The sequence below is a fragment of the Wyeomyia smithii genome, chromosome 2 (genome assembly GCF_029784165.1).
Source record: "Wyeomyia smithii strain HCP4-BCI-WySm-NY-G18 chromosome 2, ASM2978416v1, whole genome shotgun sequence".
Lineage (NCBI taxonomy): Eukaryota > Metazoa > Arthropoda > Insecta > Diptera > Culicidae > Wyeomyia > Wyeomyia smithii.
In genome coordinates this window covers 193,482,013-193,509,763 of record NC_073695.1, presented here as the reverse complement: position 1 = coordinate 193,509,763, position 27,751 = coordinate 193,482,013, and the positions used below count along the sequence as shown (strand labels likewise).

Sequence of the window (27,751 nt, the reverse complement as noted above, 5' to 3'; positions counted from 1 at the left end):
TACCAAGTTTTGCATCTTCCCCCTACTCATCGAACATAGCAAAGATGCGCTATAATGCGGCTCCTCATCAAGCGTCGATAGCGTGCATAAACACAGATTATAAAAACGTATCTTGCTTTTCTCCATCATGATTTTTTTACCAAAAGTTTCGTTATTCAAAATTCAACTTCTTTTTCGAAAATAAAGTTTATTGTTTATGTTTAACATATTTTGGTATTCTTTTCTTCGCGTTGTAAACTTATGTGTATAGCATTCAAAGTTCCCTACAATTTATTCACAGAAGATTTCCTGTAAAACCAAAAATTCCTGAGCTACATTGCTTTGAATAAAATTTCCACCAGAATACTCATGCCCTTTTATAAAACTGCTTTCGAGTGTGAAAAATTTGTCCAGCTGCAGAAAATACCCAGTTTGCTAACTCAAACACGGGCGCAAAGTCTCACGCTTTCAACGAAAAGGAAACTTGATGTTGAATGATTATTCAATATAATAAAATAGTATCTCTATCAAAACCAACGAACCATGTGAACCTGCAGCTAAATCAGTAACGAACCGATACGTAATGTAACGAAGAACGAATTAATTTTTCTTTCTAATATTGTCAACGTGTCTGTTAGTATTGCTACTAGGATTAATATTAAAGGAAGTTTTGATTCAGGTTTAATTTGTTTCCTGCGAAGCACGCATTAAAAACCCAAAAGAGATTGTTTATTTTGTTAAAAGCGCAATCATCTGCTGTTGTGAGCTAATCTGTATCTTCTAGCATTGTAAATATTCTGAAATGAATTACCCCTAAGTTTATGTGACATGGCTTTGGTCGCTATTGTCGTCATATACTCAGTCAAACTAGCGACACCTACCGATTGCTAGCTTGTAAATCACGGTTACAGACATTTACTACTGGTGATATATCATACGGATTAGTCGCTCGCTCGTCAAGGTGTCGTTTACGATGTACGACTTGTCAACCACATACCTACCACTCCGAACGAATCCGATACATTACGCTGTAACTGAGTGAGGCCAATGGGTAGTAAATCCCTCCACTCTCGATGTTGACTTACCCCGAAGCAGCCAGCAGCACCTGTACGTACGGCACTGTTCGTATGTCACCACCTAGCCTGGAGCGTTGCTGGCCGTGGCAACGCTGACCAACAGAGGCGATTATTGCCGGAGGACGGTACGCGGTCAGGCGAGAGTCGTTACCGGCACAGCAGTATGTTAAGAGATAGAGAGAGAGAGAACGCTTACTCGCTCTTTCTCTCTCCCGCCGCTGGGGCTGTCTACGTGATTCTCAATCATCGGATTATCGGTACCGGCGGTTGGATGGTGGATGGACGACTGGGAGAGGGTTCGGCTGTCTATAGCGCTTTCAAATGCTCGCTGTGCCGCCGAGTAGTGATCGCGAGACTGGCCATCGACTAAGGTGGCGGTGCGGGTACGCTCTCTGGTCGGTGTAGCTCATAGGCATTCACGCAGCTGTCCCTGAACAAGCGTCATTAACACACGCGGTCGCACGGTCGGTCTGTCAGCGGACGCCTCACATCCGAGGGTGAACTGTAAAGTTTCAGATCTAGTTCTGTGGTACGGTTCCGGAGGCGGTACGGTTTCAGAAGCGGCGTGGTAAATCGCTACCGTGCTTTGTCGTGAAACTTCAGAGGTCGTGCAGGCGTCGCGTACATAGTCGTCTCGTCTCGTGTACGCCGGATTCGACTTAAATTCCTCGGACATAGGCATGGTCTAGGCGTCGTCTGAGAGCTCTGTGGTCGCAGCTCGATGTTAACTTTAATGAAAGTGTTCACTTGGTTGCAGCATTCATTTGCAGCAGATCTAATAACGAAATTAAAATTTTGCCCTGTGAATTAGGCAAGACAGCAGCGGTTAATGAAGGGAGTGGTGAGAAATGTTACATATAATTGGCTTCTGTACTGCTGAGGCTGCCACCCGTCGCCGCTCTAAGTTCGATTTTCATTTATAGTGATTGCGCTTTCGAGCGTTCAGTGTACGGCCAAACGGAGGGTTCTATACGTGTTCGTCGTGGAGGCGCGCGGTGTCATGTTTCGCTCTGATGAATTTAATATTAGTGAACCATGCGAGCATGCGGCAAAAATCGCGCAGTCTGGGCTTCGAAGAACCGAAACAAGTGCATTTTGATATACGACTATCAGTCGCTAGATTTATGACATTTCAATTAAGGTCTGCGCTGCCCCTTCTCGCTCCGTTAGCCAGGCGTCAGCTGAGCTAAGCTAAACGAAAACAACTCACACTCCGACAAGTAATGAAATGCGTTGGTCTTCGCGAACATTTAATTAAGTTTAGGTACATCAATTCTTTTTCTCGATTATTCTTTTTGGAGGGGTTTAAAAGTGCGGCTTATATATAGCGTGTGGCCAGCTGGATGGATGACGTTTGACGTTGATGGCCGTCAAATCAGGCGCTAATCTCGCTAATGGCCCAACCTGCGATCGATGATGTGATTGATGATGGATTTGTATGGACATCAACATGTAGCCACACACATCATAATAAAGAACCTCGGAAACATCAACGATGGCAGCACAACTACTGTTGTATGTCAGCTGGTTGTTACCAATTAGTGGACGCATGTAGTGCAGATAACTGCACAAGTATGCTCACTATGTAGAGGTTGTAAATCAGCCACGGGTTGTTTACATGCGAAACTAAAAGCAGAAACAACACAACGCAACGATGACCGCCAATTCGGTGGAGGCACACGGTCGGAAATGAAGCCATCGAGCAACTTTTGTGAAAGTGTCACTCACAGCCGTGACCCTGATTGTGGCGAGTAATGCGATGATAAACGAGTGCCTTACGTGTGGCTTGCTTGCCTTTAGGGCAGGTTTTAATGATTTCAATATTCATTTTGTGTTCTTACAGTAACATGATCTGTGTCGTAAATAAAACTACAATTTATCTACCAAACAATCTACTTTCAAAACCTGTGTTTTCACTTGTTATTCACGCTACATACTTTTATTGTGCTATTTTAACAACCTTCTTTCCTCCAAGCTCTGTTTTTAAATTTTAACTTGTTATCGTTCTAATTTGATTTTTGCTAATACTGAATATTACTGATGATTCGCAATTTCCTTTTCGTAGCATTACTGTAACGTATCGCAAACAACATCTTGGCGACAAAAGTTAACGTATTGCAACCATCGTCCAATATCCAATATCATATCATGTTACAAAGTCGTAAACGTGCGAACAAAATATGACCTACATTCATATGCAATAAATTTAAAAGTTTGAGGGAGCCAAAAATGTGGGCCAGCAAATGCAAGCACCTAATTTGAAACGTATCTAGTTTTCTGTCGGTTACCTTTTCTGAGGCTAACGCGAAAAGTGGCTGATGATGGCAATATATCATTCAGCGGTTGCTTACAACGATTTTCGCATGTATTCGAAGTAAATTGGTGTAGTCCAGTTTTTTAAACGTCGTATTTGCGTACGTTACGATATGTAATGGAACTATGAAAACAATACCAGGTCTGTTATACTTTGATTTCCAGTTGTGTTAATCCATGAGAAAACGGGCAACCATTTCAATCGCCAATTTATTATCTGTCTGAAACTTTGCATAGATAAGTCTATGGGCTATTTGTTTTTTCGAATCACGACTCATTTTTGAGAGGGGCCTACGTATAAATAGTATTGATGATTACAAATTTGTTTAGTGCCAAAACGGTTTGTTTGATCGGTGTGACGTTTCCGGCGAGGTTGTGGATAATAGTTTTGTCTTTCCGAAATTAACGTACAAAAAAATACGATGATGATGATCATGGTCGCACCTCATACCCCTACATTGCACACTGGGAAAAAAGAATTCAAATTCCCACTAATTAGAAGTCGCTGGGCTGGCAATATTTTCATCCTTTGCAGGGTCCGGGAAAGGTTCGATATTCTCAAAAACGCGAAATAGGGTGAAAAGAGGCAAAAAAAAAAACATTTACCGTGTCCTGCACAAAATGAAACCATCACTAATTTTATCGAGATCGGAATGTGGCACCAAAGCTTTGCTTTGCTTTATTTGCTGTCAAAGCTTAATGCGTAACATTAAGCTGCTGTCATCAGTTTATCTTGTTTTCTCAAATTTTCTCTGAAGTTTTCTTAAAGTAATCGAAAATCTTTCTGGATATAATTTATGTGAAAGTGACTTTGAAAATTCAAATAAAATTAACACAATTTTAACTTATTCTTTCATAAAACATATTTTTTTATTGAAATTTCGACTGAAGTGTTTCCGCAAGGGGGTTTCCGCAAGTTACTTGGGCTTCTATTCAGGATTTCATAAGGGAGTTCATTTAGTCGATAGAGGGTGGTGCATAACTTGTGAAATAAATAAAAAGATCAATTTCCTAAAAAAACTGTTGAAAATGTAATACAGGTCGGACTCGATTATCCGGAGTTTTAAAAATATATATAAATAAATAAATAAATAAATATATATTTGGGTGGGGAAAAATAATCGATTTTCCAGAACCAAGCTTTTTTGGTTCCTTTTGGGGTCCCATACAACCCCAAACTTACTTGAAGTCGATTGGTTTTGTCTCCGCTTGGCGCATTGCATTTCAAATTTGTATGAAAATTTATATGGGAAAACCTACTTTTTTGCATTTACCTTTCTAGAGAGGTCAATAATGCTCTAATTATGCACTACATTATGTTAAAGTATAGTATTTTAGATGCCTAACAACTTTGCAAAAGACACTGAGGAGCTAGAATGTCCCTATGAAGAGCCGTAACTGTTCAAAGTTGAGTATGTCGATTTGAATGCAGAAAATCTTGTTTTCTGCCAACATTACCAATGTACCGGCGTCAGTAGGATTCCTATCAGAAGTAACCTGTCGTAACGAGTTTATACACTCAGCTGGACCAAGCAAACAAATTTAGGTCAATATTCTAGGGGTAAATAGAATCTACAACGTTTTTCAGAAGTAACTTCTGATGGAAATCTGACTGACGCCAATACACTGGCAGTGTTGGCAGAAAAAATGATTTGCATCATAAATTTCGACATACTCAACTTTGGACAGCTCTAGTATTTTTTTGGCACACCCTAGCTCTTAAGTGTCTTCGGTCAAGTTGTTGGGCATCAAAAAACCTACTATATGAAGTCATGAAACCTATGGTTTGAGCCATTTTGAGCTCTTTAGAATAGAAAATGTAAAAAAGTTGGTTTTTCCATGCAAATCTCCATATGAATTTAAAATGCAATGCGCCAAGCGGAGACAAAACCAATCGACTTCCAATAAATTTAGGATTGTTTGGGATCCCAAAGAGAACGAAAAAAAAATTGGTTCTGGCTTTCTGCTATCAAATTTCGTTTTTTCCATATAACGATTCCCCACCCTAATACCCAACATATTCCATTTGAAAGGCGCAGCTGCTTTCAAATCCTTATGAATATGAAGTTCATCGCAACCAACCATCCGTCGCAACCAATCGCAACCAGTTAACAGATGTACTTTATCAGTGACTATTTAAGCGTCACGGCTGAATCAGCTACAGATCAGAGGTAGCGACTAAGATTTAATCAGAAGCAACCCGTCTAGGCGACGGGAACGATGAACAAGAAAATAATGAAATTTCAATCATAATAGGATGAATCAAATCAATCGTGCCTCTCCTTACTATGCATCATTGAGTTACCAACGCAGCATATAACGCAAAATATTTGATTCTAGTGGGCATTTCTACATAGAATGGATGAAATTGCAAAAATTGCAAATGTTACTAAAATTAGAAATTGGAGAATATAACTACTTCGGATAATCGAGCCCCGGGTAATCGATACTCCACATGATCGCTCCGGAGAATCGAGTCCAACCTGTAGTTACTGATCATGTGACAACATGCATAATTGCGATGCTCTTCTACCAGTTGTGAAATCCATTGTTTTTGGTGTTAATCCGAGCTTAGTTTCATATGAAAGACATTTGGAATTGAAAACATTTTTCAAATAATTAAATTCCAGGTACCTTCTTCGTGTAATTTTGCAAATTACATAAAAGCATTCAACATTTTCCGCGACCAAAGCTTAACTCCGGTTGAGTTATTTTGCGCAAAGTGTTTTTTTTTTAAACATTTTGTAGAGAATATCTTGACATTTCACAAAGCATCCAAACCTAAAGAAACCCTTACGTATCTGTATTGTTTATATGATAAATAAGTATTATATTTTCAAGAATTTTTTTAGTGATATTCAGTAAAAAGTGATCTTTTCATTCAATTTTCATTTTTGCAATTTATGCACCACCCTATGTCGAATGAATGAAACACCCTAATGAAATATAATGTATTTGTAGCAATATTTATCGTATATTCTCCAGTTATTTAAAGACACTCAATTAATTACAGAAGACAATTTTTAAATTTTCCCGAATTCCGCTTCCCGACACCAGATCTCGTCGTGTCAGACATTTTCAAGCCATCTAGCATAAAATTTTTTTGTTCGAAAACCGAAATTACATGTAACAAGACCATGATTTTTTTAATGATTTCCCCATTTCCGGACATTTTTCAATGTTTAGGTAATATTTTGTAGTTTTTGTAAAAAAATCATATTTTTAAAAAATTAGCTTTTGTCTATAATTAAATTTTAATTTTTCTTTTAACTTTTTTCAAAATTAAAAATTTTCTTAAGTGTATACTTTTTTTGGAAAGACGAAATTACTATCTACAAGTTTGTCGAAGACGTCTCACAGTGCAACGTTCCATTGACAAACATCAAAAAAGTGTATTTCCTATTGAACCAATTCTATATGTTGATATGTTTGATACATATTGAGACATGTTGTAATGTTATTATTAACCTCGTAAGCTCACCTATACGGCTAAGACACGCATTTACTGTGAAGTGGTTTTAACTATTCAAGTGACACGTTTTTTTTCCGAAAAATCTTAGTTTTAAAAACTTTTTTTTATACTTTATATCTTTTCAAGTAAACCAAAATGGCAACGGTAGGGGCATGTAACTACTACATTTTACATGTTATTGATAAAAATTTGAAAGCGAATCTCCCTCTTTTTATTTGGAATTTCCTTTAACCTCAAGTTTGCTTTTTCAACCAGAATTCACGTTTTCGAATGATACCTCTGCAACCAAGAATGAGTTATGTGTCGTAAATCTGTCCCTCATTTTTAAATATAACACGAAATTTATGTGTAAAACACATAAAACATTTCTTAATTAATGATGTCATCATTTTGTGCAATAGTAAATCATATATAAACATAATTAATAGAGAATTAAATAAAAATGAAAATGAAAACTCATTGTGGTGGCGTTTTGGTCACTTTTTTGCCGCCTATAATTAATTTAAATATGCTTTTCAAGCCATTTATCTCGAAATGGATAATATTGCAGGAAAACTACCATTTTATGCTTGTGTACAAAAAATTGCGTTTTAGACATTTTTGAGATTACGTATTTGACATTCATTATTTATGCAAACAGTAGCTCTCATCGGTACTAAACATTTTTCGTGTTACACCAATGGAAAGAAAAATACTAGAATGGCTGTAATAATTTTTGTCCCGCATTTTCGTACATTCAATGCACTGTGCGGCATACCGATCAAAGAAACCGTTTTGGCTCTAGAAATTTTTTAATATTTACTTTAATGTCGAAAAGGTTTTATCTACCAATATTAGCGGTTTTGGAAGTTATCTTTCAGTTATTTAGTGCATTATATTATAAAAAATCTTTAATAACTAAAGAAATACAAGAGATAACAATAAACTGTTTTCAATGAAACTTCGTGCTTTGTTATAGTAAAAAATAATGTAAAAAATTCCTCGTTCTTTTGTAATAAAAACTTTTGAAATAAAGTTGTTAATTCCTACACTTGGTTTAACTTGCAAATTGTATTTTTATGTTAGAAACTTCAGTAGGTATTTAACAAATGGGAGAAATGATGTCAATCATGACGCACATACCGATGAAACGTTTCTCACGATTTCCCAGCTACTCGTTCCGCGATGTTTGCTAACTTAATAAATATTCAATATGTATGGTGTTCTTACTGGAAAGAGGGGTGAGTTCATTATTGTTTTCTAATTGAGGTTCAGTGGAAGAGTGTAGTAAAATTCCTACCTCGTGTGCATGAAAACGGATATCGATCTCAAATGGGGTAGCCCTAAATTATTCATATTTCATTCCGGAGCGATTTATCGTTTGGCTTTGGCAGGCAGTCTCGGTGAGTGACCGTATTTGCCTCAGAACGTACACACAAGTATGGATGGATTTGGGATGACGTCAATGGAGTGAATGGAGTTAAATGGAAGTTCATTGACACAATTTTATCCTGAGTTATTACTGTCTGCCCAAGGAACGAATATTTTTCTCAATTTGACAAGCTCCATAGAAGAGGATACCACCAAAAAGACGCATGTCGTCTCACGATGTTATTCGCAAAACAAGACAGTTGATTTTTTATTGGTTTATTTCCGTCCGTCGAAAATTGCTGACCAACTGTCTGTCGTAAACTAAGAACAGTTGCAGTTCATCGAACTGATCCATTTGACTTTTGAAATACTGACTTATACCGTTGCGACTTACGTAGATCATAAATGTACGCGTTTGTGTGCGAGGGCACGTGCTCGACTGAGAGTGCTAAACTCGTGCCTAGATCGTGCGAACAATAAAGTGGAGAGTGAAAGTATAGAGTTCTCTTCAGTCAGCTGTTACTCATTGAAAACTCTCCGCCTGCGACAGCGATCGTATTAATTCAAATCCATTTAATCAACTTGACGGTTGTAAGTGTTATATTCACTACAGTGGAGTGTACTGAAAGTGTTATGTTGATTTCAAAACTGATATTCTGTTCTGAAAATCAAAAAAAAACTTTAATGCTCATTTTATTGCCTTGTTGATCGGAGTAGTAGACACTGACAAAAATAGTACTCGAAACATACAGTATTCATAGAATTTCAGACAGGCCTCTTGTGGCCTCATATCGTATGAAAAAAATACGTGTTGAAGGAATGTGATGAAGTTTTCTAGAATGCATGTATAGCACACCAAAAGTTTTGGATTTCGTAACAAACATTGACCTACATCTCATTGTGTTGTTTTGCTTACGGCGTCCTATTAAAGTAAAACGATGTTCGCTGCAAAAATATGAATACATTGCACTGATAAATGACAAAAGACAGTAGTAAGGGGAAATCGCCGAGGGAAAACTGACCTACTAGAATAGCGTATAATGTAGCTGTTGCGTTAGGTCGCTACGATGTTGGTGAACAACAGCTGTTGGACTTGGAATATTCAACTCGATTCCATTTTAACTGTTCATAATTTTTTATGGTGCGTGTTTTGATATGGTGAACGTAATTCAGAACTAGAAAGCGTATTAAATTCATGTTTATTTTCAAGCTGCTCTAGTTTGAAATCTGCAATCACAAGAATTAATCACAAATATTTAGTTCCTCAGTGGGGTTTTCGAAGTCTATTTTTTCTGGAAAATAATAGTAAACTTAGATGAAAACATTACACTTTGGTCAACGTTCCTATAGTTGGTCTCATTTTTCAAATCAATTATCAAAACCGGGCGAAGGTCTAAGTGGCATCGATTTCATTTCTGGTTGACCTCTAAAGCTTCTTATTTTCATATAAACCTTCGATTTGACTCAACCGTCATGACCGTAAAAAATCTGGCTTCCAAGCAAAAGAATAAGGTCAAATTTTGAGTTACGGCGCATCGTTCGCGCATGGATAAACCAAACGGACCGCCTGCCTGGTAGACTTGTATAAGTGCTTTTACACCCATTAATTGCACTAGTATGGCTTGGTATGTAATACGTAATGGATATTAAAGTAACCTTTAAACCGCTTCTGCCGCTACACATTACTGCTGGAACATTCGAAACCATCAACTTCACAGACCGGCGCAGCGCGACCCTGAAGAAGTCACTGGCTCTACTTTTCACGATCGGACGGCGATCTGAATCAGGGCCATCATGAAGAGTAAGGCGCAATTCTCCGTGCCGTGGTACGTAGTTACCTGCTCTGCTACACAAACACGGCAATCAAAAGTCGGTATGAAATGCCCGCGAAACGATGAAGAAAATGTTAACGGATGCCGCGACAAGGCTTGACGAAGGTCATATTTGCACATTCGATTAGCCTTGAACTGTTTTTTCGATACTTCAAAAAATTACCGAAGTATTTATCCGATGGCTCTATTTTCCCTAATGTTAAAGCCATTCGGTTTATTCGCGTTGAAAAAGATTTTGAAGGCTGTTCGCACTTATGTGAACTCTCATATGTAATTGTCAAAATGTGCGTGATGACAAAAGCAAAAATATTTCCATCCTTCTTTTACGCACGCAAAAACCAAACAAATATCAGCAACACCGTCAACGCGAATTGCTTGGCGGATCAATTCGGAACATGGAGAAAATCGGATATGCACATTCCGGTACGGGTGACGGTTCTATGTTTACTCATTCCATTTGAATCTCTTTTTCGAAAGATTTGAATTAACAATTTGAATTTGAAACACTTATTTCATCCACTTAAGATAGATAGAATCAAATAGAGTTCTTATCTTATAGCAAAAAAACTGGAATAAGTACATTTAGTTAAACAACATTGTTTAGCGTTATTATTTGTTTCGTTCAGATTCAACGAGAAAGACTACAAAAATGTAGCTTGTACTGATTCCTAAGTAGATTATTGAAATAATGTGTCCTCCGATTTCCATCGTGATTTATTAATCACTTCTGCAAAAACAAATCGATTTGTCATGCTGACTCAGTACAGCAGAAGATAATTCGTTCGTTGATTGCAAAAAAAGATAGCAAACTGCTTCGTCACTTTATGTGACCAGAATCGATAAAGGTGGGCTATCTGTACTCAACGGGTATTCTTTGTCGAGAAATTAATAATTCATTCGAAGATTTGTACTGCGCTAACTTCAGTAGTGACTTATTGTTAGGTAGAATATTTTCAATCAACATTTCGTAATGTATTCAAACTTTTCAAAATGTTATAGGCAAAGAAGCCTACCTCTATTTTCCAAACAGTCCTTGTACGTCACGACTGCATAAACGACTACGTCGGTTTCCAATCCTCACTGCCAATATGTTGCATACTCCGGTTCAATCTCACCCAGACTAGCGATTTCCAGAGGTATTGTTTTTGCACAACTTGACTCGGCAGAAGGTCACATTTTCTCGCTGGGTTCTAGTTTCGACGGTCAGTCTCACTGGCAAGGCGTGATAAGGACGTGAATTATCACTCTTGATTGTCTAGAAACTGCGCGAGCGTGATTGGTTTTGGCGCAAAGACGCTTGCTGTGTGATAGGACGACTGACGGCAAGATAAAGAAAATGTAAACAATGTCGAAATAGTTTATTTATTTTTGTTTTATTTATTGTTTGGCGTGTAATAGTCGCTGCTGATGTCAGTAGTCGTGAGTCTACTATTTGGAGTCTGAGCTGTGCTCTTTAAAAATGATCCAGTTTTGTTCCGTTGACGTGATCGAGTGGTTTGGGCAAGCGCACGACAGGTGGCAGATCGTTGAAGATGCTGAAATCTGGCTGCTTGATATAATTAAGTAGGATGTTGGCTAAAGTAATCATTTATTATTCAGTTGGTGCATTGGGAAGTGTGAAATCAGTGAGTTCGCAAGTGTTATTGAGTGTGGAGATTGTATATTATCAATTGCAACATTATGGACTGGATTTAGTGAAAAGCTCACCGTGTATTTCGAGTTCCTGCTCATCTGACAAATTAATCTGTGTGTTTAGGCAAGATTTCTGAAGTATACTGCAAAATTGTGTAACATCATAAACCTATGGCTTATCTGTCGGATATTGACCTGGCAACGTTGCACAGATCCAGACTGGAGGAACGCGTCCATTACAAATTGTCCTCCTGGAACAGATCTGCTACGGTTGATAGTAGTAGCAGCAGCAGCATCAGCAGCTTTCAGTTGGCCCAGAGAAGGTCAATTAAAACTCCGTCGGAAGCAACAAGCAGCCGCCGGCCAGGCGACTCTTCGTTCTCCTCCACCGTTGCAATGGATGACATAATAAACAATAATCAACTTGGACCGGCCAGGCGAGTTGATCAGCAGCAGAAAAACTTCGCCAGTACCTGCGAGATTAACAACACTTCAGCTCAGCATGAAGAGGCTCGTAGAGTGACGTCAAGCTATCGGGTTGGCGCCGGCAGGCACCAGTCAAATGTACATGTGATAAAACGCCGCAACCGGAATAGCAATAGCTGTTCCAGTACCGGTACCAGTGCCAGCAGCAGCAATGGCACAGTTGGCAGCAACTTCAAACATGTCGAGTGGAGCGATGACGATTATCTTAACGATGATGGTTACTTTTCGTCAGAGACGCGTCGCCGGAGATCCGGTACCTGGCCGTAAGTTCAAATATTTCTTTTATCATTCTACCCTGACAGTCAAATATTAGCAAATTAAATAAGGAAATCCCCAAGAAGCTTAGTTCTTAAGGAAATAAGGTTCTAGACTGAGGCATTACATAAGGCCCGAAAATAACTCATGCTGACTCCAATTTGTCGGGAATTCCAGACGTTTCGAAATATACTCTACTGTAACATCAGTATGTTTCAAAGAATACCTCGTCACTTATGAGTTAGTGAACATCAGCGGCACATGAACATGGTATGCAAAATTTTTACAATCTTATCGCAAATCCACTTTGCAATAAATATAAATCTCTGGGTGTCCGTCAACATGAAAAAGTTTTCGTTTGAAATGTTTGAAAGAGTTTCAGGAAACTAAATTGTCTGTTTAAAAACTTGATTTAAAAAAGGTTTGAAAACGTCAGCTCTTTTCAAATGTTGGTCTAGATAAAGTTTTGAAAAATAAAGTAGTTAGTAAGGCTTCCAAACCCACAAAGTTTCATTAAATTTTGGTCTGGCGTTTCCAATCCTTCAGTCGAATTGGCGCGAAATCCATCTAATGTCGTTTTCGTTTTTGCGGTGTAGCTACCCCGCGGACTACACTTTGTCCTATCACTGTTTTTTTTACATTTTCCGGACTATCCCGGACTATTCTTTTTCTGTCCCGGACAGTCCGCGCAAGAAACAGAGTGCAGTTTTGTAGACACCAACACATTCACACGTATGTGTCAAAGTCAAAAAAAATGTGTCAAAATCGGTTTGCTTTGATTATCGTTCTTCGCATGTCAAACAGGTCAAACATCAGGTTGAATTTTATTTATTTTATTTTGTTATTTTGTCATTTTTCAGTAAATTGGCAAATTTTTCGTACAGTAGCACAAACGCGATAAAAGACAATGGCGATAATGACCAAAACAAAAGTGACAGCTACCTCTGGTATTACGCACATCATTGCAACTGCTCGGAAAGTGTTTTTTTTTCAGCTGCAAAGCGTAGTCCGGGACGGGATAGTCCTGTCGTCAAAACGAATTCGACATAAACTAGATGCAACGGGTATGGTTTCACAAGCTCTTCTTTTTTCTTTCCTATCGACGAAGAAAACTAAATTTTGACGAGAACAGATTTGGACTCACCGATAGTTGAATTGAGGTAACAGCTCTCAATGGAAAGTATGACACGTAATAATGTAACGAAACGAAAGTGATAGTATTGAATAGTTTTTCGATTTACGAGTACATTGAGTATCAATGTTGCATTAACTAAATGGAGAGCAGGTTCACCGATTTGTTCAGACTTGTGCGTGTGAAAATTGATTTTTTTTTGTCTTAGTCTAGTTTTTTTGCTTTATTATTTCAAAAAGTATGTAAATAAACACGTTTTCGATGTTAGCGTTAATCAATGATTGAAATATCGAAAGTTCAGTTTGATTTATTTGAATTGTTTGATGAAAATTTAAAAATTGGAAACTGTTTTCGTAAAAATGTTATATCTCGAGATTGACTCATATTACCTCAGGGTGATTGGTGTTTCTTAGCTGAAAATTGTCGAGCAATACGATGAAACTATCAAATTTTGAACAAAGTGGGTGCGTTTGTCGGAAAAGGCAAATTTGATTTAAAATATAAAAATAATCTTTAGGGCAATTTGTTTATTTTCTTCAAAAAGCACTGGTTCCGTTTGGGGCCCTTAACTTTTCAAAACTTACCGAAAGTCGATTGATATTATCTCCGCTTATAATTTGTATGGAAACTTGTATGGGACAACCTACTTCTTTGCAATTCCTTTTCCAAAGAGCTCAGTAATGCTTTATAATTGCACTACTTTATGTTAAAGTATTACATTTTAGATGCATAACAACTTTTTGGAGGTAGAATTAAATGGAAACATAATCTATTTCCAATATTCAATTCTATTCTACTAAGGCGCTCAAGAAGAAATTTATTTAACTTTGCCGAAGACACTGAAGAGCTAGGATGTCCCTAAAATAAGTTATAGTTGTTCAAAGCTGAGTATGTCAAATTAAAAGCAGAAAATCATTACAGGCGTCAGTAAGATTTCCATCAGAAGTAACCTCTTGTATCGAGTTTATACGCTCAGCTGGATTAAGCGGATAAGTATTGGTAAATATTCTAGGGTAGGTACAAGTTGCAGAGATTACTTCTGATGGAATTCTGACTGACGCTGGTACACTGGCAATGTTGGCAGCAAACATCATTTCTAGCAATTAATTCGACATACTCAGCTTCAAACAGCTATAGCATTTTTTAGGGCCATCCTAGCTCTCTAGTGTTTTCGGCAAAGTTATGAGGCATCAAAAAACCTACCTTTTGATACGTATAGATCAAGCCATTCTCTAGAAAGTAAAATAAAAAATATCAGGTTTTCCCACACAAACCTGCATTCAAATGAGAAATGATACGCCAAGCGTAGACAAAACCATTCGACTTCCGAAAAATTGAGGATTATTTGGAACCCAAACACAGTAAGGTATTTTTTATGCGGATTGCTTTATTCTATTGCTCAAAAACGGTACAAGATATCGACCTTATTGAAATCACGTTTCCCGTTTTAGACCACGAGTATTCATATATTAGTTTTCGAAAAAATCACAATTTTTGGTGTAAAATATTACATTTTGATCTCTAGATTGACCACTATCATATTCAAACGAGGTTCAAACATTCTAGGACGATTTTCTTCGTTATACTTGCCGTTTTTTACGCGGTTCCACACAAATATGGAACGCATTCCTCGCGTAAAATACGACCCCAGTGTACATATAACAAAAAAAAAATTGGTTCTGAAAATAACGCTATAAGTAAGCGTGTATACTCACAAGACAAAAACCGTCAGTAATGCCGCTGTTGTAAGGCTATTTTTTTCGAAAATTAGTTAGTAGGCAGTAAGCTCACATGATGGCGCATAAGGCCCTCGCCCCTGTCTTCCAGCTTATCTAAAAGTCAACAGAAACATTGGACTAGCCCGGTTATTGTCCCTCTAACTAACAGGCGGCTGCAAAACTCCTTATCGTTTCAAGCTGCAATCACAACAAGTTTTCACTGATCTACAATAGTAGTTGCTACCAATATTTAGAATGCACATTAATCGTTATTGCAGAGGCTTCTTATGACCTCTGCTTCACACGGCGTGACCCCACAGAAGCAGGGTTGTTTAATTCGCCAGGTCTATTGTAAATAGAAATAGAGTCGATTCCATTGCGTCTGGTTCAGCGTTCGATCGAATTTCGTCGCAGGTAGCTTCGCGTACCCTATTAATTTAATCAGCACATGCGATGGAATGGCCAAGTCGGACGATTTTAATATATTTACGTGCAGCGATCGTTTGCCGACAGGCCAAAATGTTAATCAACCACGTTCGGTTTGATTAGCATCGCTTCGAAGGTAGTGAACATCAGAAGAGTCTTCCCGATTCCAAAGCCGCAGTGTTGTTCTGCCGACAGCACAAACAAGCGGGCAATTGTAGAGATAGTTCGAGTGCCGTGCGTTAGAGACTGCCGTATTCGGAAGCTACAGCTGTTCGTAATCTGTACAATCTTGACGGATCGTATCTCGGCTTATCGGCGTTTCATTGAGTGTTGTTACAGAATTAGAATTTTCAATCAATCAGATCGTGATATCAGAAAATGGCGAGCTGAGTGGTGAGTGATTTCAAGCTAGTGGATTCAGCTCGATGAATGAGTTTAACTAAAAGCTTAACTGGATTCCGTACCTTCAACTGTTTTATTTATCTCAAATAATGTAATAAGAATCATTCTTTGATTTTGTATTAGACGAAGTTTCAAAAATAATTACAATGTGGACTTTACTATGTGTTGAAAATTAAAAGAAAAACTCAGTTTATTTCTTTTCAATGAATCCAACATGGCGTTTCTATGACCGAACTGTACCTGATGCAGAAGAGTAAATAAGCCGTGGCCTGGGAACCAGTTGTTAACATTAGGAAACATATTCTCCAGTAGGAATACAGCCTAATTGCGAATTTCTTTATTCCACCAGCTCACCTCGTTTTGACCTGGAAGCGCACTAACTGCTGTCAAAACCCTTCTTTATTCGCTCGATTTTGACCCAGTTTTGACCTGCCGTGCTAAGTTCGTAAACAATTATCTGGCATCTCTTTCTTACTTGCGTCTTAAATGGCGATGACGTTTTATTATTCCTCGGCAGTTTGACCCAGGGGGCTCTTGTGGCTGTCAAACTCCATACATTTTCCATCTACCACTCATTGATTCTGGTACCAGCGTTTCTGGTACCCACTTTTTGGTTGGTTTGCCCTAAAACAAGTGAAATAGAGTAAACGTCCCATTTTTTCGGTATACTTATTCTCGAGTAAATGTCGTTTTAGATGAAAAAAAAACAAGAGCTCAACATTTGTTTTCAGTACAATGTGCACTTTCAATGAATAAGATAAGTTTTGTAAGTATTTGAAATGAAATATTACCGCCGTGATGAATTTATGATTGGTAGGCAAAATGTTGACGTTTATAGGCCCCTGGTTTGACCGCACACAGTGGAATAAAGAAAATCGCTATAAGTTTGCCACTGTTTATTTACCACCGCATTCGAAGTGGGTAACGTTAGCGGTCCTCTTCGAGCTGTCCGGATTTATCGACAATACGTTCGATCTATCTGCTAGTACGAAGACATAAGAATTACGGAAGAGTGTCAGGGATCCATAGATTTCATCAGTCGATGAAAACGGGCCTAACTTCTTGAATTTAGATTAATATCGACAATTTAAATAACGGAATCGAGAGCTTTCATACTGCCTTGCCTTAAAAATTACTAAACGAACCAGTAAAGTTTATCATATGGTTCATTTCACATCAAGTGTGCCCATCTCATGTCAACAACCTTTTCACGTTTGGCTCAAACTTTAGGGAATTGTTCATATAAGGTCACTATGCAAAAGTTCAAAGTTTGAGATTTCCTCCTTTTGCAATAAAAGTGTCACTAGAAATTTATATTTTTGCCAAAAATTGTAATTGAATTCAAATTCGATCACTTTCACTTATAACTTTTCATGATATGCAAAGGTGACATCCATAAATTACGTAATTTGTCAATAGTGTCTCTGGTACACCCAATCTTGTTTTAATTAGTTTTTTTTTCTACTAATGTAAATTATATCCATCTCAAATTTCCTAAATTTTTAAATTTTGTAGAATTAACATTGTATTCAACAACTAATCTTTTCCGATATTTTGTTAGCGGTGTGAGTTTTGTGTAAGATTTGCTGTGTTGGATTTGTTTCTTTGTTCTGCGCAGAACACGGGAAAGGATCTATATTTTCAAAAATACGCAAAAATAGGGTAAAAAGGGGTAGAAACGATCATTCCCCGTGCCCTGCCCGAGCAATTAATGGGGCCTGTGGGTTTCGGATTTTCTACTAAATAATCGCCGCTAGACTGGCAACCTGAAATATATTTCTTATGTAAAATTGGTCAGTTTGGACTGGGCACGGAAAATGGTTTATTTTTCCCTTTTTCACCCTATTTTTGCGTATTTTTGGAAATATAGACCCTTTCTCGTGTCCTGCACAGAATGAAAACATCACCAATCGATTTATTGACCAATTTTACATAAGAAATGATATATTTCAGGTTGCCAGCCCGGCGGCTTCTAATTAGTGGGACTTTGGGTTCGTTTTTTCCCAGTGTGCGTTGGGAGAGAAGCCAATCTTCCAAAAGATTTATAACTTCTTTCACTGGAGCTCTCGCGGAGAGTGCTGTGATGTATAACTTTGGTTCGATCTTTCGATATAATTACTATAAACTTTACATTCCTCTTTTGATCTACTTCACTTTTTATTTTATCACTTTCACATATTTTTTTTCACGATATGCAAATACGTATTTCGACGCTCAGTTAGAGCCTTCGCCAGTTCTAAGATAGACTGTGGAGGGATAGCGAATTCTTCATTTCATCGCGGTCCTGAGAAAATTTTAAACGAAAAATATTTATTACGAGTAAAACTCGAGTTACAGGATTTCGAAAAAAAAAATTTAAATATTCTCTGGTTCGAAGAGATCTTTTTTTCTAGGAGGTTTCTTTTTCGTATCTCCAAATATTTTATATCAATGGACATTCTAGAAATTGCTTTTTCAAGAAAATTACACAAAGAATCCAAAAAATATCAAGTTTGAGCGGTAGTGTTATGTTATTTTTGCATTTGAGAAATTTAATTGCGTTTATCCGTCAATGAGTATATTCTTATTTCAAGATTGACAATTTCATCCTATTCCTAAGAAAGTTTTACATGATAAAACTTTCATCTCTCAAAGCTATTATAAACAAAACTAAGCGAAATTCTTATTTGCTTCTAATTTCTATTCTTAATTGAGCTTGAGCTTGAGCTTGACGACTGCACATTTCGAAGTTGCTCCCCCGTGATGGATCTGAGCTAGTGAAGGGGATTGTGAGGAAGGACATGTCACAGTCGTTGCTGTCGGAGACCGAATTTACCTCTGCATCTCTGCGACTGCGACGGAATGGTAGGGTTTGGTCACGGTGGTAAGTGACGAATCGAACAAAGTAGTAAAAGCATTATGAGAGATCGAGTTTACATCTGCATCTCTAACGACTATAACGGGAAAGGAAGGTACTTTTTATCACCGTGGTCAGTAAAAATTTTTCATACTTTTACCTTTCCCTCTACACGTCGTTTTATAGACATTCATTTTTCTGCTCCTCTTTACCTAGCCTCGTTAGTTACTCCGCAAAGTATCGGCAATTATAACTGTCTGGAGAGGTATTCATTTAACTTCAAGTTTTTTTTCTGGAATTTGGCGTGCGGGAAAAGTCAAGTAGAGATTAGAGGATGCCTCAGAATAAGCTGTGCGTAAATGTCCCTCTCTGAGTGGTAAATGACATTCATGTAATTTATTTTGGAAAATTTGAAATCCATAATTTACTTATTTCCAGAAAAACGAGAAGGTCGTTGTAGTTTTTGACACCCATATGCAGGTACAGTGAACACAACAAAAATTTATATTCTTTTTCACTGGACGTTTGTTCTTTTTGTGAAAAGAATTGCCACAAATTATACATTTTGGATTAATGCTATAAAATTTTGACCAATGACAATAGCGATAGCGAATACAGCTTTGAGTAATTTACTTTTTACACCTGCCAAACTTCCTCTAATCTTCACGCTTTACACAGTAGGAGCTTTTTATAAAAAAATATAAATTGAAAAAATCATTGAGTTTAGAATATACTGGGGAAATTTCAATTTTCTGATTGTTTTTGGCTCGTGGTGTATGATTCATAAAAATTACTAGGGTAGGGGCTATGTCAGGTAATTCTGTGTAATTTTGATCTCATCAACGGTTTAAGCGTTTGTGAGTCGTTAAAAACAACTTTGAATCATACAGTGTCTCAGTCAAATACTAAATATGGCACTTATGATCGCCCTGATGACTATTTTGATAGGTAACTTAAACACCAGAAGCAAACGATTAATATTCAATTTAGAGAAAATAGTTACCACCAGGGCTGGAATTCACCTCAGTGCGGACAGAACCACACAAATTTGTACACAACACATTTGCCATCAAACCGTGCGTGCCACTCCCGATATTTCGTGTGTGTTCTCATCTCCCTATTCGCTCTTTTGTATTTCTTTCGCACCGAAAAAATACGACTGAGTACGCTTTGTGCATTTGCCAAAATGTGCGACACCACACATTGTGTCTTACTTTGTGTGTTGCTTGGGGCAATGATTATCGGATTTGACAAACGAACGATTATAGTATTAAATTTTTTTGCACTTCATTTGACTCTTACTGAAATAATTTAGGAGCTAATTTTCAGTGCTGCTCAATGGGTTTTGTTTCAAAACTAAAAATAGTTTCTTCCCGGAGATAGACGCAATATGTCTTGTACATGAACAGTGGGGTGGCAATAGAAATCGACTTTTCGAATTTCGTTTAGAAGTAGGGCTCTTCGAGTCTTCGAAAATAGTTCCCATACAAAACTTCAGCTTAATCTTCGGGAACACAAAAGCCCTATTTTGTGACCAATGAAAAAAATTCACAGGTAGTTTATAAATTTCTGAATACAGTCAGGTTTTTTTTACGCGGGGGATACGTACCTCGTAAAAAACCGCGTTAACTCGAAAATCCGCGTAAAAAAACTGCGCTAATTCAAAAATCCGCGTAAAAAAACCCGCGTTAATTTAAAAACGAAGAAGGTCTTCAGAAAAAAACCCGAGACGCTCTAGAACCAGTATTTGAAATTGTCCTCTTTGACGGTCATTCTGGATCGGTGGGCGGAGGGTATTTTTTGGTCTAAGTATTTTACTAGATAAACACTTAAACGTTTCTGGTTCCAAACCTACGTTTATTCGGAAATTCGCGAATTTTTTTTTGAATTAGCGCGGTATCGCGTAAAAAAAACCGCGTTAATTCAAAAATCCGCGTAGAAAAAAACCTTGTTAAATAATCCGCGTATAAAAAACCGCGTAAAAATATCTGACTGTATCAAAAAATTCTGATACCAAATGTTTAAATATGCATGAAACATCGAGATCTGGTGTTATACAAAAACAAAAAATGAAATAATCGATCAGTTAAAGTTTCACTTCTCGACTGAACGAACTTCTAAATGCGACGAAGTACAATTTTTTCCCATACAAGTCATTACCACCCTAATGAACGGTATCAGTAGTGAATGCATGTAGCGATTGTATATGAATACCGGGACAGAAACATGTCTGGACGTGCGTTATATGTCCTAAGAAACACGTCGTTTCTTGCTTCCTTTTCTCTGCTATTTTTTCTACCCGCAACGCAACGCAAACTGCTCAAACTGAAGCTCTTTGTTCTCACGCAATGTGTCACAAAAAGCAGCACAAAGTGTTGTTCCGTTCTTCCTCTCTTGAAATATTTCTCACTTGGTGATATCTTTCATAGTCATTTCGTTTTCGCTCTTTCTCTTTGTGCCTGTTGGTTGTCAAAATGTGTAGGTATCGTTCTCGTTGTGCCTCGACGTAAAATTCACACACTGAGCGCAATGAGTTTGCTAATGACAGCCCTGGTTACCACTATTGACGGAACTTTTTGAAGTAGAATACTTCTCTCAGGAAGTTCGGCTACATAGGGATGTGAAATGAAAATCTAAAACCGAAAAAAGTGAAAAATATGTCCAATTTCAAATGCTAATAAACCGGTTAGTATTCGATGGATTTCCTTCGTTCTTGCAGCAATAGATTGGAAAATCTTCTAAGATTCTTCCCAAAATAAGATAATTGTAATTTTATTATTCACACTATTGTACTATTGAAAATAGTCAAGCCTTGTCAAAACGAAAAATTCGACCTCTGATTGGTCGTTATATACTTGCTTCCCAAGCACGGTCGACAGGAGCATATACCTTGCAATTGAAAACATGCTATTTGTCCTATATAAGAGCCTGTTTCAGCCGGAGCCGCTCATAATAGTTCTAGACAGCGACAACAGCAGTCGTCCTTCCTTAGCAGCAGCACTAGCTCTGTGGTTGGTCACCACGTCTCAGGAGCAGCGCGGTTTTTCTCAGCGTGTATACAGCGACAACAGCAGTCGTCCTTCCTTAGCAGCAGCACTAGGCCTGTGGTTGGTCACCACGTCTCAGGAGCAGCGCGGTTTCTCTCAGCGTGTGTCGCCAGACAGCCATTATTCCCCCCGTGTTGGGGCAGCATGAAGATTGCCATCAGGAAATCCAATTTTGGAAATTAAAATGCCTTTTTGAAGGCAAATAAACAAGTCATTGAAAGTTAATAATTTTTGTCAACGCAAGCAAGTATTTTGTGTTGCATCCTAGCAATTTAAATTTGTCGCACCCGTCTAATTTACTGAATGTGAAATAGCTTTCACAGTGCATGTTGTCCGTGTATCTTAATTCCCCCAATGTTAGGGCAGCTCAAAGGTTGTAATTAGCAACCGATTTTGAAACGCAACATCCTTTTTCAAGGCAAATAAAAAAATAATTGAAGGTTAATAATTTTCTGGCATCAACACAAGCAGACATTCTGTGCGGGATGCAATCAAATTTTATTGTAGTTGTCTAATTTTCACTTTATTTAGTAAACCCCCCACTGTAGGGGCAGCGCAAAGGCTGCGATCAGCATAACCGACATTAAAAATAAACTGCCCTGTTAGAACGCATTCACAAAAGCAGTTAGTTCGACTATGCAGAGCTAATATGAAGTCGATTCAATCAATCAGCATAAACAGAATATCGTCGTCTCCCAGCTGCCAAGTTGCAACATGATGCAACACGCAACAGCGAGCAAACAAAACCGCTTGATGTTACAAACCGCAATAAGATACGGGTTAAAACCGTTGCGTGTGTGAGAGCACCATCGGTGTTTATTCGCTGGATACACTATCTACTGTCTACTGAACGCAATAATCTGCTTACATGCGACATGGGGACGGGAACATTTTCTTCAACGAAGCTGCGCAACACGACACAAAACATGTTATTTTGTTGCTTCAATGAGAGTGCTATCGGTCCGGTTCGACAAGAAATCATTTTTGTGCATCCGTACTACGAAACTGAGGAAAAACTTTAGAAACTGAAAAAAGAGGTGGAGCTTATCAAATGATCGCTCTGAGCCGGAATGAAGTCACACATATTTTTCAAGTTATGTCATTCCACCACCTACGAAAAATAATTCATTCCTATTTTCATCCCTATATAATAGCCTGTTTTAGTCGAAGCCGCTCATAGTAGTACTGAACAGCGACAACAGCAGTCCTCCCTTAGCAGCAGCGGGAGCGAGCAGTGGGTACCATCGATAGCGGATAGCGGCCACAACTGTGGCATGGCTGCGAATAAGCGTAGCAGTTTCAGCGGATCTCACAATCGATAGCAGCAGGGCCAGCAGATGCAGGTACAGCGGATACCAATGGCGGCCACAACTGTGGCATGGCTACGGATAGCGTTGCAGTTGCTCAGCAGTTGGGCCAGTGTATAGCGGCCACAACTGTGGCATGGCTATGCATAGCGTAGCTGTTGCAGCGGGTATATCAGCATCGATAGTAGCAGGGTCAGCTGATGCAACGACACTCCCTTCACTAAAATGCTGTTTCAGTGTGGTAGCGGGAAGCATCAGCAGCAGGCTTGCATGAAGTGAATACATCAGCCAGCAACTTTCTCTGAGGCCTCTGCCATTGTAAACGCGAAAAGCGGCGCGAACCGATTCGCTCGGCCGTAGGTTGATGAACAGCTCTACTGATGGCTGTACATTAACCTACAGCTGAGCGAATCGGTTCGCGTCGCTTTTCGCGTCTATTATGGCAGAGGCCTAATGGGAAAGTTGTATCAGTTTGTTCAGAACAATATTATTGTCGGTAATATTACAGAGATGCGATTGCGTAAATCCGATTTTGAATTGAACAATTGTTCTTTTGAGAACAAATAAAACACTTATTTGAAGAGTTAATAGCTTTTGGTACCAATAGCAGTATAGTGACAGCCTCAGCGGTAGATGCAGATGCAGCCGGTACTTCCCTGAGGCCGATGTGGAAGTAAATGGGAGCAGCACGGCGAAAAAGTTCGGGTTATGCTTAGACGCGCGTCATTTTTCGTTGTTGATATTCCCCACATGAAACGACGCGCTTTCGTATGATAGTGGTGGTATTAGCGGTAGATGCATTTGCCAACACTTCCTCCAGTAAAGCCGTGTCTAGTTTTCAATGTGAAAACACCTTTCTCATTGTGTTGACCGTGCGCCTTAGTCCTCACTATCAATGATAAACTGAACAATTGTCCTTATAAGGACAACAAATGAATTAATGAAGATTTAATTTTGAATTAAAATACTTCTCTCAGGAAGTTCGGCTACATACGGATGTAAAATGAAAATCTAAAACTGAAAAAAGTGAGAAAAATTTCAAATGCTAATAAATCGGTTAGTTTTCGATGGATTTCCTTCGTTTTTGCAGCAATCGATTAGAAAATCTTCTAAGATTCCTACCAAATGCATGAAATTGCAATTGTATCATTCGAACTATTGTACTATTGAAAACTCTTAAGCCTTGTCAAAACACAAAATTCGACCTCTGATTGGTCGTTATACCGCGCTTTCCCAAGCACGGTCGGCAGAGTTATGGACCTAGTAAATTGGGAATGCATCATTTGGCCTATATAAGAGCTTCATCAGATAATAAACAAACATTTCATCGGATATTAAATTGAACAACTGAAATTTGAAGAACACAAATGATTATTTGAAGAGTTAATATTTTCTCGTTTTGCGCTATAATCCAAAGTTAATTATCTTCATCTACATGCATACTCTGACTATTATTACGTGTTTGCGTCGCTTAGTGTTTGGCTACAGTCATGCAGAACGCAAATAACGGCGCGATGCGATTCGGCAAGACGAAATCTGTTGAAATGTATAGCTCTACTTCGCCTTAAAAAGAGCTGTACATTTCACCACGGTAAGGCGAATCGCATCGCGCCGGCATTCGCGTTCTGCATAACCGTAGCCTTTGTTCCGTTCCCATTTAATGATGTCGTATTAAATGTGCATATTACAATTCGGCAGCACTTCAACTTCTCATTTGCACAAAATTTAAAAATATCCAATGAACTTCATTCAAAATATCAGACAAAAAGAAATTACAATACTGTCAATGAACGGTCAACGTAATTTACTAGAAAAAATGACTGACACGCAAGCAGCCAGGTTATCTTTCTTGTAAAAGTATTCTACTTCAACCTTGCGGTCGTGGCTTTGCATACAACCTTCTTGTGATTTTTTTAAAGCAATTCTATATTAAACCATTTCATCATGAATAATAATTATAATATCTCCGACTTCCTACTCAGGTGAAATATTGAATAGATTTTCTCTGCAAACTGTAGAATTGTCAGAAGGAGAAATCTTCTTCTTTTTCCTCGCAGCGATGCGTCGTTTTTTTCCGTCCCGTCATTTTAGGTAAGGGGCCATCCACATACCACTTGGACAGATTTTTAACGATTTTGACCCCCCCCCCTCCCCCTCCGTGGACAACTACCCATATGAATTCTAAAAATATTGTATGGACCGTGGACATTAGCCAAACCCCCCCCCCCCCCAAAGCTGTCCACGTGGTATGTGGATGGCCCCTAATACGAAAGAAAGTTAAAAACGTTCAAAGACACCAACAAAATTACTGAAAAACTTACCAAAATAATGAAAACAAACAATTAGCTCAAGATCATTGCTTACTCAAATGATGCAATTCTTCAGCAGGCTAACTTTAGTAATTAGTGGATTGGACAGTCGGTTGCTTAGAAACTGTCATCATGAAAATAATTAGTTACCATATCTTTCACCATCATGGTATTTTAACCATGAGCTGATTCATTTTTTGTGGATAGAGTGTTTGCTTTTGCATTGTCTATCATCCTTAAACTATTAATAAACATTACAAATTTTTATATTATTTGCAATATTTTGATGGACTTTGAATCTCTAAGCCGTATAAAACATATTAAGCATAAAATTCTAAAATACAAAAAAAAATAAATCAGTTTCTCAAATGGCATGAATATCAAGTAATGATGTAAACAGGAAATTATTAATACCCAAGCAAGCAAGTTCCACCGCGTTGTGTTCTGTGTTGTAGAATTATAATCACAGTCATTACAAAAACCCATGTGCCAATATAGCACTGTGGCAACGTTTGGCTCTGCATAGCCCGCCACCATCATACGGCGAGAACTCAGCTCAACAACAGTGCAAGTAACAGAGATGAGAAGCAAGCGAACGTTCTTTCTGCTGCTGACGCCACAGCTTCGATCGTGAGGCGTATATATTTTGTAGTGTTTTTTTTTTTATCGACACAACTCTATTTGGTCATTCCGGTTCGTTGAGTTCTTCTGGATAGTCGGAAAGTTTGCTACACTGTGCGGTCGCAAGTTTTGTTTTAACTAATATAATTCTCATTTGGTGCTCACTGAAGTGTCATCGTCTGTACGATCGTTTTAGTAAATGCTATTTGGTGCGTGCGTTCAAGTGTGTGTTTGTGTGCACATATCAACAGGTCACTTTTATCTGTAGGCTACTAGGTACTAGAATGTAGATCGTCGTTCTCGCTTAAAGTACGGGCCATTCTAACCTACGGTTTGTCAGGCAGGCTATTCGTTTTTGGGATCAGTTCGGTTCAGCTGTTGGATACGATAGCTTGCATGCTTGCTGATTTGTTCGGTGATTTACAATTGGTTCGAGTTGAATATAACAACAATCAAAAATCAAGAAGTTAATGAACCGTAACGGTCGTGTAGAGCAAAAACTACTAAAGTCAGAAACGGCAAAAGCAAACCGACTGACGGGGTTTAATCGAGTAACACGACAAAGCAAGTGTTTCGAAGATGACGGAATCCGGTGAAAAGGATGACTTCATGAGTGATCTGATAAACTTCAACACCCCAGGCAACGTTGCATCGCAGCACCTTCATTTCCAACATCACCACAATCACCACTATCATCCAACGTTTTATCAGGGTCAACGCGGAGGCAATGTCAACCACTATTACGGAGGTAACGGTGCAGGTGCTGGCGGTAGTGGCAATAGCAGCGACAGTAGCCACAGCAACTCTACGTCTAGCAACGGAGATGGCGATATCCTGGCCGACGAGGACGAGATGCTGCTGTGGAGAGCTAGAAGGTTTGTCGGGGGATCGGTTTGTGGTAGCAAAAAATTAGTTACCTCCAAACGCGTGGGAAGAAGTTTGGATGATAACTGCCAGCTGGACGTAGGCTGATAGGGTTTCCGATAATAGTGTTATATCGCACAGTGAGCTTGGTTGTTGGTTTAATTTTGCTCCAAAATTATGTTCCGAAACAATTTTGCAGCTGAAGTAAAATATACTATGTTGTGAGTGAAATGGAGGCTGTGCTGTTAATAATTGTTCGGCTTTTTTGTTTGCACGGTATTGCTTCATTTTTTTCACTGTCCACCGGTTGTCTGGCTCTGTAGCGAGAAGCCAAACGTTGCAATGAAAAAACGAGATTTGCAAGTTTTTCGCGTTCTCCGTCACTTCTCACCCATAGCATGCAAAGGTAAAGGTTGTCTGGTCCGTGCGTCGTCGGCCTGATACAGCCTATGTGTCTGGGTCGCGTTTGCATGGACTGACGCAGGCCGCCGATTGGCGTGAGGCAGTCTACCCACTCTCGCAGACGCCCGAAGGCAGGTTGGTGCTGCCTGTGATGCGAAATACTAATGTTTACATATTGTTTATGCTGTGATGTGCTAGAATATGAGTCAAGCTAGAGGCGGCCTCAATTTTTCATTCATAGGGTTTTTGATCTCGTCTCTATAAATTCTTTTTTAAAATCTTTGATAACAGG

General features: G+C 38.6%; 1 protein-coding gene across 5 annotated transcripts in view; it reads left to right on the top strand.

Annotated features, from left to right (window-relative positions):
- Positions 1–27,751, top strand: part of LOC129721956 (NAD kinase-like) — a 63,432-nt gene that overhangs the window by 21,334 nt on the left and 14,347 nt on the right. The window contains exons 1-2 of one of the 5 annotated variants that reach the window (XM_055675091.1): positions 1,411–1,896; positions 11,622–12,403. The exons of 2 other annotated variants lie outside the window; for them this stretch is intronic. In XM_055675091.1, the coding sequence (XP_055531066.1) occupies positions 11,826–12,403 (578 nt within the window). In that variant the 5' untranslated portion in view covers positions 1,411–1,896; positions 11,622–11,825. Of the gene's footprint in view, positions 1–1,410; positions 1,897–11,621; positions 12,404–15,849; positions 16,065–26,165; positions 27,069–27,751 lie in introns of those variants that run through there. 2 more of the 5 variants (XM_055675095.1, XM_055675092.1) reach the window with 2 other exon arrangements.